This window comes from Hemiscyllium ocellatum, chromosome 16 (assembly GCF_020745735.1).
Source record: "Hemiscyllium ocellatum isolate sHemOce1 chromosome 16, sHemOce1.pat.X.cur, whole genome shotgun sequence".
NCBI classification, from domain to species: domain Eukaryota; kingdom Metazoa; phylum Chordata; class Chondrichthyes; order Orectolobiformes; family Hemiscylliidae; genus Hemiscyllium; species Hemiscyllium ocellatum.
The window spans coordinates 8,013,823-8,027,787 of record NC_083416.1 but is presented as its reverse complement, the minus strand read 5'-3'; the positions used below and the strand labels follow the sequence as shown (position 1 = coordinate 8,027,787).

Here is a 13,965-nt window from a genome sequence, read left to right as displayed (position 1 = left end):
CACTCTCTCTCTCAGACACACACCCACTCACTCACGCTCTCTCTCAGACACACATGCACCCACCAACTCTCGCTCTCAGACACACACGCACCCACCCCCACTCTCTCTCTCAGACACACACGCACCAGCTCACTTTCTCTCTCTCACACACGCACCCACTCACTAGCTCTCTCTCTCACACACCTACCCACCCACCCACTCTCTCTCTCTGACACACACGCACCCACTCACGGTCTCTCTTTCTCTGTCTCTCTCAGACATACAGGGACCCGCTCTCTCTCTCGCACACACCCACCCACCCACTCTCTCTCTCTGACACACACCCACCCACCCACTCTCCCTCTCTCAGACACACGCGCAACCACTCTCTCTCTCTCTCTCTCACACAGACATATACGGACCCACTCTCTCTCTCTCAGACACACACCCACTCACTCTCTCTCAGACACACGCGCACCCACTCTCTCTCTCTCGCACACACCCACCCACCCACTCTCTCTCTTTCAGACACACATGCACCCATTCACTCTCCCTCTCTCAGACACACGCGCAACCCCTCTCACTCTCTCTCAGACACACACCCACTCACTCGCTCTCTCTCTCTGTCACACGCGCAACCACTCGCTCTCTCTCTCTCTCAGACACACACGGACCCACTCTCTCTCTGACACACACCCACCCACTTGCGCGCTCTCTCAGACACACACGCACACACCCACTCTCTCTCTCAGACACACACGGACCCACTCTCGCTCTCTCAGACTCACACCCACTCACTCTCTTTCTCTCTCTGACACACACACGCCCCACTCACTGGTCTCTCTCTCTCCCTCTCTCAGACAGACACGCACCCACGGTCTCTCTCTCTCCCTCTCTCAGACAGACACGCACCCACGGTCTCTCTCTCTCTCAGACACACATGTACCCTCTCTCTCAGACACCCACACGCACCCATTCTCTCTCTCTCAGACACACACGCATCCACTCTCTCTCTCTCTCTCAGACACACACGCATCCACTCTCTCTCTCTCTCAGACACACACGCATCCACTCTCTCTCAGACACACACGCATCCACTCTCTCTCAGACACACACGCATCCACTCTCTCTCAGACACACACGCATCCACTCTCTCTCAGACACACACGCATCCACTCTCTCTCAGACACACACGCATCCACTCTCTCTCAGACACACACGCATCCACTCTCTCTCAGACACACACGCATCCACTCTCTCTCAGACACACACGCATCCACTCTCTCTCTCTCTCTCAGACACACACGCATCCACTCTCTCTCTCTCTCTCTCAGACACACATGCATCCACTCTCTCTCTCTCTCTCTCAGACACACACGCATCCACTCTCTCTCTCTCTCTCTCAGACACACACGCATCCACTCTCTCTCTCTCTCTCAGACACACACGCATCCACTCTCTCTCTCTCTCTCAGACACACACGCATCCACTCTCTCTCTCTCTCTCTCAGACACACACGCATCCACTCTCTCTCTCTCTCAGACACACACGCATCCACTCTCTCTCTCTCAGACACACACGCATCCACTCTCTCTCTCTCACTCTCAGACACACACGCATCCTCTCTCTCTCTCAGACACACACGCATCCACTCTCTCTCTCAGACACACACGCATCCACTCTCTCTCTCTCTCTCTCAGACACACATGCATCCACTCTCTCTCTCTCTCTCTCTCTCAGACACACACGCATCCACTCTCTCTCTCTCAGACACACACGCATCCACTCTCTCTCTCTCACTCTCAGACACACACGCATCCTCTCTCTCTCTCAGACACACACGCATCCACTCTCTCTCTCTCTCTCTCAGACACACATGCATCCACTCTCTCTCTCTCTCTCTCTCTCAGACACACACGCATCCACTCTCTCTCTCTCTCTCTCTCTCTCAGACACACATGCATCCACTCTCTCTCTCTCACTCTCAGACACACACGCATCCTCTCTCTCTCTCAGACACACACGCATCCACTCTCTCTCTCTCTCTCTCAGACACACATGCATCCACTCTCTCTCTCTCTCTCTCTCTCAGACACACACGCATCCACTCTCTCTCTCTCTCTCTCTCTCTCTCAGACACACATGCATCCACTCTCTCTCTCTCTCTCTCAGACACACACGCATCCACTCTCTCTCTCTCAGAAACACACGCATCCACTCTCTCTCTCTCTCTCTCTCTCTCAGACACACACGCATCCTCTCTCTCTCTCTCTCTCTCTCTCTCAGACACACACGCATCCACTCTCTCTCTCTCTCTCTCTCAGACACACACGCATCCACTCTCTCTCAGCCCCAACTACCTGCACATCTGTCTAACCCTAACCCTGTCATCTCCCGGTCCAAATGTCTTTTCAATGTTGTAACCCTTCTGTCATTTGCCAAATACACCAAGCAGCATACTCACTCATGTTACCCCGACCAGCATTTCATCCCTGATGTTAATCAACTCTCAATCACTCAACACACGTTTGCAAAAACAAGAGCTGCCCCATTGTCGTGCTGAGTGATAACTTGCCATGCTAGCCAGTTCCCTTTGTATGTAAATCCCAGGGAGAGCAGCTCCCTGCTGCCTGGATGATGTGTTTAACTTGGTTAAAATCACCCGCTGGCAAAAAGTGTGGCGCTGGAAAAGCACAGCTGGTCAGGCAGCACCTGGGCAGCAGGAGAGTCGATGTTTCGAGTGTAAGCTCTTTATCAGGAATGACATTCTTGATGAAGAGATCATGCTTGAAAAATGTCGACTCTCCTGCCCCTCAGATGCTGCCTGACCTGCTGTGCTTTTCCAGCGCCACACGTTTTGACTCTGATCTCCATCATCTGCAGTCCTCACTTTCTCTTAAAATCACCCGCGGGCCCTTCACAGGGAACCGGGAAAGACGACGATTATAAAGCTGCAGGTTCACACATAGAGACTGCCTTACCTGCTTTCGTGCCTTGATGCGCTTGTGTACAAAGTCTGCAAAAGGCTTGCAGGGAATAAAGCGGCCGCTTCCCGGAGTGACATGGAGGTTCCCATCTTCCAGCACAATCTTGCCCTGACTGATGACGACAACAGGAGCTCCACACAACTCTGTTCCTTCAAAGATGTTGTACTCCACAGCCTGGGGGAAAGAACATTCAAATTAAAACTGAACAAAGGACGAATGTTTACACTCAGGTGATGGTTAGATCAAACTGTGTCGAGCACTTGCTTCAATATCCCTTCCCTTTAAGGTTAGTGTAACACTAACCCGCTCTCAAACATCCTGGGGCTCACCACTCACCAGAAACTGGGACTAGCCAGATAACTACAAACCGTAAACTCAGGACAATGTCTCGCCAACCAACACAGCCGGGTGCAATCTGGGCTCCTGATCACCACGCTTTTTAATTCCCCTTCCCACTACCTTTCCGTCAACACCATTCTCGGCTTCCTCCATTGCCAAAATGAATCAAAGTGCAAATTGAAGAATCAACACCTCATCTCTTGCCTGGGCAGCCTACAGCCTGGATGACTCAACATTGAGATCTCCAAGTTCAAATGACCTCCCTTTCCATCCCTGTCTCCCTCCCACTGCTTTCTGCCACCAACTGGATTCATTCCTCCCATCGACTAACCAGGTCATACCCTCTACCTGTGCTTACCTTTCCCCACCAAAAAACCTTCCCCCACCCTCTCCCCTCCCCGCCCCCAACACCCACCCCCAGTCCTGAAGAAAGGTTAGATCTGAAACTTCGACCTTTCCACCTCCTGATGCTTGCTGTGTTCTCCCAGCCTCCTGCTGAAAATGTGTTGCTGGAAAAGCTCAGCAGGTCAGGCAGCATCCAAGGAACAAGAGATTCGACGTTTCGGGCATAAACCCTTCTTCCCAGCCTCCTGCCTGTCTACCTTATATTCCAGCATCTACAGTTTTTGTTTGTCTCTGCATAAACATCATGGCTATAAGAACAAATTTAGATTCTCCTGACTCACAAAGGCCTGTCCACCAGCTACAAGGCACATGTCAGGAATACTCCCAAGCTCAGACTAATGCGCCATCTGGGCACAGCTGCTGGATTGGTACCTCATCTACCATCTTTAAGAACACCTTTAACATAAAATATTGCAGCAAAGTACAGGCCCTTCAGCCCATGATGTTGCACCGACCTTTAGAACCAATTGAAGCTCATCCAACCTACACTATTCCATTTTCATCCATATATTTATCCAGTGACCATATAAATAGCTTTGAAGTTGGCGAGTCTACTACTGTTGCAGGCAGGACGTTGCATGCCTCTACTACTCTCTGGGTAAAGAAACTACCTGACATCTGTCCTTTATCTATCAGTTTGTAATCATGTCCCCTCGTGCTAGTTATTAATTCCCTCCACTGTGAATCCAGCACTGTGTGCAGTGATTGCAACCAGTTCAGCCAACTCCACCTCACAGAATCGGAGTTCCCTGATTGGGGCTGTTCATCAGGGAGCCCTGGCTGACAGATTAAAAAGGAGGGCGGCACGGTGGCTCAGTGGTTAGCATGGCTGCCTCACAGCACCAGAGACCCGGGTTCAGTTCCCGCCTTGGGCAACTGTCTGTGTGGAGTTTGCACATTCCCCCAGTGCCTGCGTGGGTTTCTTCCGGGTGCTCCGGTTTCCTCCCACAGTCCAAAGATATGCAGGTCAGGTGAATTAGCCATGCTAAATTGCCCATAGTGCATTAGTCAGGGGTAAATGTCGGGGAATGGGTCTGGGTGGGTTGCTCTTCAGAGGTGAAAATGTGTTGCTGGGAAAGCGCAGCAGGTCAGGCAGCATCCAAGGAGCAGGAGAATCGACGTTTCGGGTATGAGCCCTTCTTCAGGAAAGCTCTTCAGAGGGTCAGTGTGGACTTGTTGGGCCCGTTTCCTCACTGGAGGTAATCTAATCTAAAATTGCACAACCTCACAAACAGGCAGATTCTCCAACAAAGGCAGCGAATATACAGGAACAGCATCATCTGCAATCTCTGCTCACCATCCTCACTTGGAAATATACCGTTCGTACTCGAGTAATAGTTGATCTCATGTAAAAGTCGACCACCTATTTTTGGACAAATAACCTGGAATTTTCCATATATCTTGTGTAAAGGTCAACCCTAGTTCTCCACAGATAACAGATCAACGTTTATGAGTCAGTGTACTGGCTGTCACATCCCACTCCAGTATTTCAGTCTGCCCATTTTGTTCTGTTCCTGGTCTTCCAGTCCGCTGCCTGTTGAGCTCTGCTCCGAGTTTTCAGAATTATCAATAATTTGTTTGTTTTTATTCATTTAGAGGTCAATTGGGCTTCTGCTAATGAAATGGTATGAATTTCAACGGGCATGAATTTCAGCCCCTCATAGTATCCATGTAACAGTCAACCCCCCCCCTAAAATTAACCTTAAAAAGTAGCCCAAAAAATTCGACTATTAATCGAGTATACACGGTAATTATCACTCCCGGGTCAAAGTCTCACAACCAGTTCATAATAATACCAGGGAACAGACCACAATGTGCTGACTATATTGTCTGAGGGTGATGCATCAGCATCACCTTCTCAAGAGCAATGAGGGATGGGGTCAGAAATGCTGGCCCAATTGATGACGTCCACCTTCCACAAAAGCGTCGGTAATAAGGCTGGTGTAGCGAAGGCAATAACCCAGGAGTGAGGATGATGCCCATTTTGATCCCATCCAATCCACTTTCAGCCTGGCTACAAAGTGAATCATTGCTAATAGCACTTCACCAGGGCAAGGAAGATCACTGGTGTCTCTCCATTTCCCCATCATTAATCATGAAACCTCACAGGGGGAGTTGATATAAGGCCAGGGTTGGGCACTGGTAAAATACCCTGGATGTCGGCTTGCTTGCTGAGCTGAAAGGTTCCTTTTCAGAACTTTTGTCACCATACTAGGTAACATCTTCAGTGAGCCTCTGGACGAAGCACTGCAGATGACTCTTGCTTCCTATTGAAATGTTTGGGTTGGTGATGCCATTTCCTGTGATATCATTTCCCAAGGTGAAGTCATTTCCTGTTCTTTTTCTCAGGGGTTGGGAAATGGGGGTCAATGTGTTTGTTGATAGAGTTCCGATTGGAATGCCATGCTTCTAGAAATGTCCTCCCTAGGAATAACCTGCCCCAGCTAACAGTTGGAGGCAGCTGTAGAACTGAACTTCAGTGCAAATCAGAAACACGAGGGGAGAAAATGATTACTTACTCTCCGAGATGAGAGAAACAATTCAATACTATTAAGGCCACCAACAGTGAGACAAGAGATAGTATGTGTCTGCCTGTTGGAATTATGAGCAGAATTTTCTGCAAAGGTGGGACAGGAACAAAACAGTGGGCGTAACCTTCATCAGAATGAGTTTGGATCTGAATTTAAGGCCAGCACTCTCCTGGCCGGCACGGAATAATGAGCCCAAGCATACTTTTAAGAGCAAAAGAAATAGTTGTCTTTTATCAGGCAATAAAACAGAGACTTAAAAAGGGTTGAATTTCAAAGCTGCGTCCCTGCAAGTTGGCCAAACACAATGGAGTAGAATCCTTACAGTGTGGAAACAGACCCTTCAGCTCAACAAGTCCACACCGACCCTGACTATTGCACCAAACCTACACATCCCTGAACACTATGGGCAATTTAGCATGGCCAATTCACCTAACCTGCACACCTTTGGATTGTGGGAGGAAACCGGAGCACCTGGAGGAAACCTACGCAGACACAGGCAGAATGTGCAAACTCCACACAGACGCCCAAGGCTGGAATCAAACCCGAGTCCCTGGTGCTGTGGTCCCTAACCACCGAGCCACCATGCCACCCCAGTAGAAGCGATCAGATAGTACTGCGGCATCCAGAGTTCCCAATCCATAGCCACTCTGTCAGGGAATGCAGATGAACCCAGAGTGTGAGATGTCTGTTACAAAACCCGGACATTCTGGGCTCGCACTGCCTTGACAGGCTGGGCTGGGATGGAAAGGAACTCTGGAGAAAGTGAGGATTACAGAAGCTGGAGAGTCAGAGGCAAAAGTGTGGTGCTCGAAAACTGCACCAAGTCAGGCAGCATCAGAGGAGCTGGGGAGCTGACATTTCGGACATAAGCCCTTCAGGTCTCATACAGTGAATTAGACTTGGTCACGTAGGTGGCTCAGTGGTTAGTACTGCTACCTCACAGCACCAGGGACCCCGGTTTAATTCCATACTTGGGTGACTGACTGTGTGGAGGTTACCCATTCTCCCCGTGTCTGTGTGGGTTTCCTCCGGGTGCTCCGGTTTCCTCCCACAGTCCAAAGTTGTGCAGTTTAGGTGGATTGATCATTGCTAAATTGCCCGTAGTGTTCAGGGGTGTGTAGGTTAGGTGCATTAGTCAGGGGGAAATGTAGAGTAATAGGGTAGGGGAATGGGTCTGAGTGGGATACTCTTTGGAGGGTCGGTGTGGACTTGTTGGGCCAAAGGGCCTGTTTCGACACTGTAGGGATTCTATGTTTCCTTGTGCCAACTCTGCTATTGCAACACCCCAAGCTGTGGGTTGAGACATGCAGCTCAAAGAATTAACCTGCTGCAAATACAGCTGGACCTTCTCAGCCAGGCTGCCCAGCAGAGGGTAAGCACTTCACGGCTGTGTGGGTAATAGGGGAGGGTGGGGAACAGCTCAGATTGCGACATAGCTTGGCAGATCTTGGGAAACCTTCAAAGACTGCTCCTACTGCCCAGATGTTGGCAGTCCCAAGGGTGGGAGGGGAGTATTTTGTCAAAGGCAGGTACAGCTTTTCTCACAGGATTTGTTTAAAAATCAGAATGGAATTTCACTGTTAAGGTCCTGTTTAAGAAACATAGCTCAGCAACAAAATGCCATTGTCACTTTATAGCAATCCCCTCTTTAGGTCCATTCCATTCAAAGCAGGGCACCGAACAGGGTGGAGGGAGGGTATTTAATGGGGAGATGACACTAACAGGGTGGAGGGAAGATATTTAATGAGGAGAGGGCACTAACAGGGTGGAGGGAGGGTATTTAATGGGGAGAGGGCACTAACAGGGTGGAGGGAGGGTATTTAACAGTGAAAGCTCATCAAACAGAATGGAGGAAGGGTATTCATAAGAATACAGGGCATCCAATAGCATCACTATTTTTGTGACCTGTAATACGGGTGAGGGGGGGGGATCTGATTTGGCCAAAGTACAGTATTGACATTCCCCCGAGACACCTCTCTGACGTTTCATTCTTCAGGTATAAATGGAACCAGTTATAAAGGCAGATTGTATGAAGCAGCAGCTGATCAAGCAGTGCCCATTTGGTGCCAACTGTATTGTTAAATTTTACCGTCGAGGTGCCCAGAGTCCACTGCCTTCCCAGAACAGTCAGTCCACACTGTATCAAACAGAGGCAACTAGGTGAAAGCATAGTGGTAGCGTATATTGCGAAATTGTGCAGACTCTCTTCGGAGTCAGATGAAGACGGCCTGGGGCAAGTACATATGGGAGGGAGTAGCAATAATTAACAGACAATGGAAAACATAACACAGAGTGATGACAAGCTTAAGTAAAGACAGCTCTGGGAGACCGCTACTAAAACCTCCGTCTTATTCTGAAGAAGGGATGGCTTTGTGTCATTTTGATTTGGATGGCATCGTATGGTGATAGAATGCTTCAATTAAGTACTTGTAAACAAACCAAATCAACAAAAAAAAATATCCATACTGAGATTTTCAAACAATAGGCACAGCAATAATTCTTTAGGAATTGCAATCCAGCCAAACAGATCAAATGAAGTAGACTCCAGGACCACACCAGGAATTGTCCTAAGTTCTTATTTATGTAGACTGGATGAGCCAAGGGCACAACTCACTGTGCCAAGGGGCAGCTCACCATCCATGGGCAGACAGGATTGGTGGCTCGGATGCTGACTGAGACCGGAGGAAAGTTCATGGGTTAACTGGGACCATTAAATGGTCAACTAAAGGTCACTCAAAAGCTTGAAAACATGTACTAACAGATTGAAGAACAGCTTCTTCCCCGTTGTGAGCAGACCTACGAATAGACCTCTCCTTTATTAGAGTTGATTTTTCTCTGTAGCTTTAACACTATATTCTGCATTCTGTTCTATTACCCTGATGTATTTGTGTAAGGTATGATTTCTCTGGATAGCACACAATTGAACACATTTCATTGTATTTCAGTATGTGACAATAAATGAAATGGAATCCAAATCAAATCAAAACAACAATGGGTGCAGCCCATAGTCTTGATTGTGGGTACAGGTTGCCCTCTGCCCAATGGTGGCCTCACAACTCCCCCACCACCTCCCCATGGTCTCTCCTGACTCCGTACATTAGCCCAATCCAGCACCCTTACACTGCTCCAAACTCCGCTCAGCTAGCCCTCCTTGTCTCATTTCTCGTCATTCATTCAGGGGATGAGGGAGTCACTGGCTAGGCCCAGCATTTATTGCTCATCCCTAATTGCCCAGAGGACAGTTAAGAGTCAACCACATTGCTGTGGGTCTGGAGTCGCATGTAGGCCAGACCAGGTAAGGATGGCAGTTTCCTTCCCTAAAGAACATTAGTGAACCAGATGGGTTTTTCTGACAATCAACTCATGGTGCTCGTTAGAGTCTTAATTCCAGATATTTATTGAATTAAACTATCACCATCTGCCATGGTGGGATTTGAACTGGGTCCCCAGAACATGATTTGTGTCTCTGGATTAACAGTCCAGCAATAATAGCACTAGCCATTGCTGCCCCCTATAGGTCCGGATCTACAGTATCTCTTTTTGTTTGGATGGTTGGTGATAGGCTCAGCAATGGCCATGCCACCCAATGGCACTGCTGGGACTACAGCTCTGAGCCATTTCTCCCTCTCCAATCAGGAAGAGCTCATTTCTGACATCTCCGCTGGATTCATGTATATTTCCTGCTTCCAACGCGGTCTCCTCTACATTGGAAAGACAGAGCACAAACTCAGGGACTGATTCAGGGAACATCTCTGGTCCGTATGCTCCAATCAACCCCACCTTCCAGTTGCCAGCTTTTGCAACTCCCCCTCCCACTCTCCCGAAGACCTGTCCATCGTAGGCCTCCTCCACCGTCAAAATAATGCCACGTGCAAACTGGAGGAAGAAAATCTCATCTTCCACCTCGGAGATGACAACCCTATGGCCTCAACATAGAATTCACCAACTTGCAAATCTCCCCACCCCCCCCCCCCCCCAACCCCATCCCAGGTCCAGCCCGCCCTCGCAACCTTATCCCATTGACCTGACCTAACCTGTCATAGAGATGTACAGCATAGAAACAAACCCTTTGGTCCAACTCGTCCATACCGACCAGATAGCCTAAACTACTCTAGTCCCACCTGCCAGCACTTGGCCCATATCCCTTTAAACCCTTCCTATTCATATTCCCATCCAGATGCCTTTTAAATGTTGCAATTGTACCAGCCTACACCACTTCCTCTGGCAGCTCACTCCATACACGTACCACCCTCTGCATGAAAGATTTGCCCCTTAGGTCTTTTATATCTTTCCCCTCTCACCCTAAACCTCTAGTTCTGGACACCCCCACCCCAGGGAAACGACTTTGTCTATTTTTCCTATCCATGTCCCCCAAGATTTTATAAACCTCTATAAGGTCACCCCTCGTGGGCGCCATGGTGGCACAGTGATTAGCACTGCTGCCTCACAGCAGCAGAGACCCGGGTTCAATTCCCGACTTAGGCGATTGACTGTGTGGAGTTTGCACATTCTCCCCGTGTCTGTGTGGGTTTCCTCCGGGTGCTCCAGTTTCCTCCCACGGTCACAAAGATGTGCGGGTCAGGTGAATTGGCCATGCTAAATTGCCCCTAGTTTTAGGTAAAGGGGTAAATGTAGGGGAATGGGTGGGTTGCGCTTCGGCGGGTCGGTGTGGACTTGTTGGGCCGAAGGGCCTGTTTCCACACTGTAAGTAATCTAATCTAATCTAATCAGCCTCGGACGCTCCTTCACACCTTTACACTCCACCCTTCCCAATCTCCATCACATCCTACCTGCATCCACCAATTGCCATCCCAACTACCTTGCCCCCCCCTCCCCACCCCACTATTTATCTCTCAGCCCCCTTTACCCCTCCCCAATCCTGATGAAGGGCTCCTGCCTAAAATGTCAATTCTCCAGGTCCTTGGATGCTGCTTGACCTGCTGTGCTTTCTGCAGCTCTCCATTTTATCGACGCTGACTCTCCAGCATCTGCAGTCCTCCCTTCAGCTCAGGGAGGTGGCAGAAAAACGAGAGAAACAGCAAGACCACCAACTTTGTGTAAAATTCCAGCGCTGGTCTCTTCAGGTGATTGAAGAGGCAAGCATCTCAAAGTCTGAAGACACTGTCGGCATTTAACTATAACCACCTGCCGAGCACAAGCATTTTAAAAGCTGCTTCAAGATTTCAATTTCAGAGATGGCAACATAAAAATATTAATGGGAGTCCTCTGGGAAGGGTTGTAAAAATAATATTGCAGTGAAGGGTTATTTTCAGTAAGTTGACACATCATTCTCTCCCCGATGTTAATGGCTTTGCTCTGGGAGTCTAACATGTTTTCTTTGGTTCACATTTAAGTGCAATCTGGCATTACTGAAGCATGGAGAGAACAAAAAGAATTGAATGAATGAATGAATGTTCGGGTTAGTTTAGCTGCACAAACCCAGGTCTAAACTTTCACCCTCACTCGATGAGCTGAATTCAGTCATTGTGCTGCTCTGTCCATGCTCTGGGCAGAAAGTGAGACAATTCTCCATGTTCCCAGTTACCATTGCTGGGAAAACCCAAGAAGTGATAACAATAGACCTCAACCTAGGCTGACGTGGAACTCTCGCTGGCAAGGCCCATGGGAAAGGATGGCCCATTTGTGAAGTTTATCAACATCACTGGAAGTATCAGTTCTTTCTTGGCAGAGAAGCTGTTAAAATATGGTTCAGTTGTATATTCTCAAGCCTAGTTCTATTTTCTTCCCAAACTGATATATGAAGACAACTTTGCATATTTAATGTATACACCTTATTATACGCGTGTAAATTCAAGCAGGACAAATTTTGTGATGCCGAACACAGATGACTATTTTAATATTGCATTCCTTTCTCTTGTGGTGGGGGGACATTTTAGCCCAGGACGTCTTAGGTATGAAAATTATTTATTACTAAAATCAAAAATTGATAGTTCATTTTTTACCACTACTGTGAGAAATCCCTCCTGGGAGCATTATCTCTATCTCTCACAGGGTCTAACTCTCTTTCTTTCTCTCTCCCTCTCTCTCCCCAGCTTCGGATTCTCCCACAAGTGGAAACAACTAAAAGGGGTGGGGAGGAGTGGGGTGGAGTGGTTTGGGGGCTGCTGTCTCAGCCCTCCTCACCTGGTCATAAAAGTGCAGAGTCCAGTCACTTGGATAGCATAGAACCTGGGACTTATCGGAGAGGCTCTGAACTTAAATGGAGCACATTTAAACATTATCCATGTCAAAGGCACTTGAGCTTCTCAATGTCTGTGGGCATCTTGAAGACACGACGTTTGTTCAGGGGATACGACGCACTAAGGAGGTACCTCATGACTAACTGAGCTTGGAGTGTTGAAAATATGGGAGAGGTGAGGCAGACAGATTGGTCAGCCATTGCCAAAATACATACAGCAGGAATGGAAAGACCAATGTTTTATACAGGAGGAAATAAAATGCTGTCAAGCAGGGTTTGATGGATCAACAATACACCAGATTAGAGGGGAGGCGATGTCCTCGTGGTATTATTGCTGGTCTATTAATCCAGAGATCCAGATAAAAATCCAGATCTTTACTCAGTAGTAGGGACATGGAACACCCTGCCTGCAACAGTGGAGAATCGCCAAATTTAAGGGCATTTAAATGGCATTAGATAGACGTATGGATGAAAATGGAATAGCATAGGCTAGATGGGTTTCAGACCGGTTTTACAGGTGGGTGCAACATCGAGGGCCGAAGGGCCTGTACTGAGCTGTAATGTTCTATAATGAAGCGGGGACTTGGGTTCAAATCCTGCCAGGGCAGGTGGTGGGATTTGAAATCAGTGGGAAAAAAAAAATCAAAAGAGAAAATGCTGGAAAATCTCAGCAGGTCTGGCAGCATCCGTCAGGAGAGAAAAGAGCTGACGTTTCGAGGCTACCTGACCCTTTGTCAAAGCACAAAATCAATCTGGTATTAAGAGTTTAATGATGACTGTGAAACCATGCTGAGGGTCAGGAAAACCTGGACTCAGTAATGTCCTTTAAGGAAGGAAACTGCCATCCCAACCTGGTCTGGCCTACATTCGACTCCAGACCCACAGCAATGTGGTTGGTCCTTAACAGCAATAAAAGCTGGCCTGGCCAGTGACACTCACATCTTGTAATTAATCAAAAAGCGGTAAAGAGCTTAGCATTAGCTGAGACTTTCTTTGGTATGTCAACGGCCGTTCTACAGTAATATACTGTCAGCAGCAAGAGATTGTTTGCTTCTCAAAGATCAAGGGGAGCCAGTGCTCATGGGTCAGAATCAAAGGGATATTACTTCATGGCAAAACATTTCAAGTGATACTGGAGCCCTTCCCCCATTACATCTGTTTATAAGAGAAATTTATGTCCATTGAGCCCTTCCATATTCCCCCAGCATAATAAACATGAATCCTCACTGATCTTTCTCAAACTGCTCACTGGCTGTTCAATAAACAAATCACCACCGTCTCTTCAGGAGGACTGACTGTACAGAGTGCTTTTAAAAACAGAGTCTTGCTTCAATAGCATCACGAGCAGGTTGCTGTCACATTTAGCTAATGCAGGGGGTATTAATGTTATAACAGTGCAACAGCAGTTCTCTATCCTTTCAAGCCTGCGTTACCTCAGTTTTATTCCAATGCAGCACCACCCCAACCTCCCATGTTGCACCATTTATTAAACGGAGCATTTGGGAAACTCTGCTGCCCAAAATTC

The 13,965-nt window shown here is 48.1% G+C and overlaps 1 protein-coding gene across 3 annotated transcripts in view; it reads right to left on the bottom strand.

Moving 5' to 3' along the window:
• Positions 1-13,965, bottom strand: part of LOC132823332 (dihydropyrimidinase-related protein 3-like) — a 248,098-nt gene that overhangs the window by 35,283 nt on the left and 198,850 nt on the right. For all 3 annotated transcript variants that reach the window (XM_060837026.1, XM_060837025.1, XM_060837027.1), the window contains exon 12: positions 2,961-3,140. In XM_060837026.1, coding sequence (XP_060693009.1) covers positions 2,961-3,140 — 180 coding nt within the window. The remainder of the gene's footprint in view (positions 1-2,960; positions 3,141-13,965) is intronic.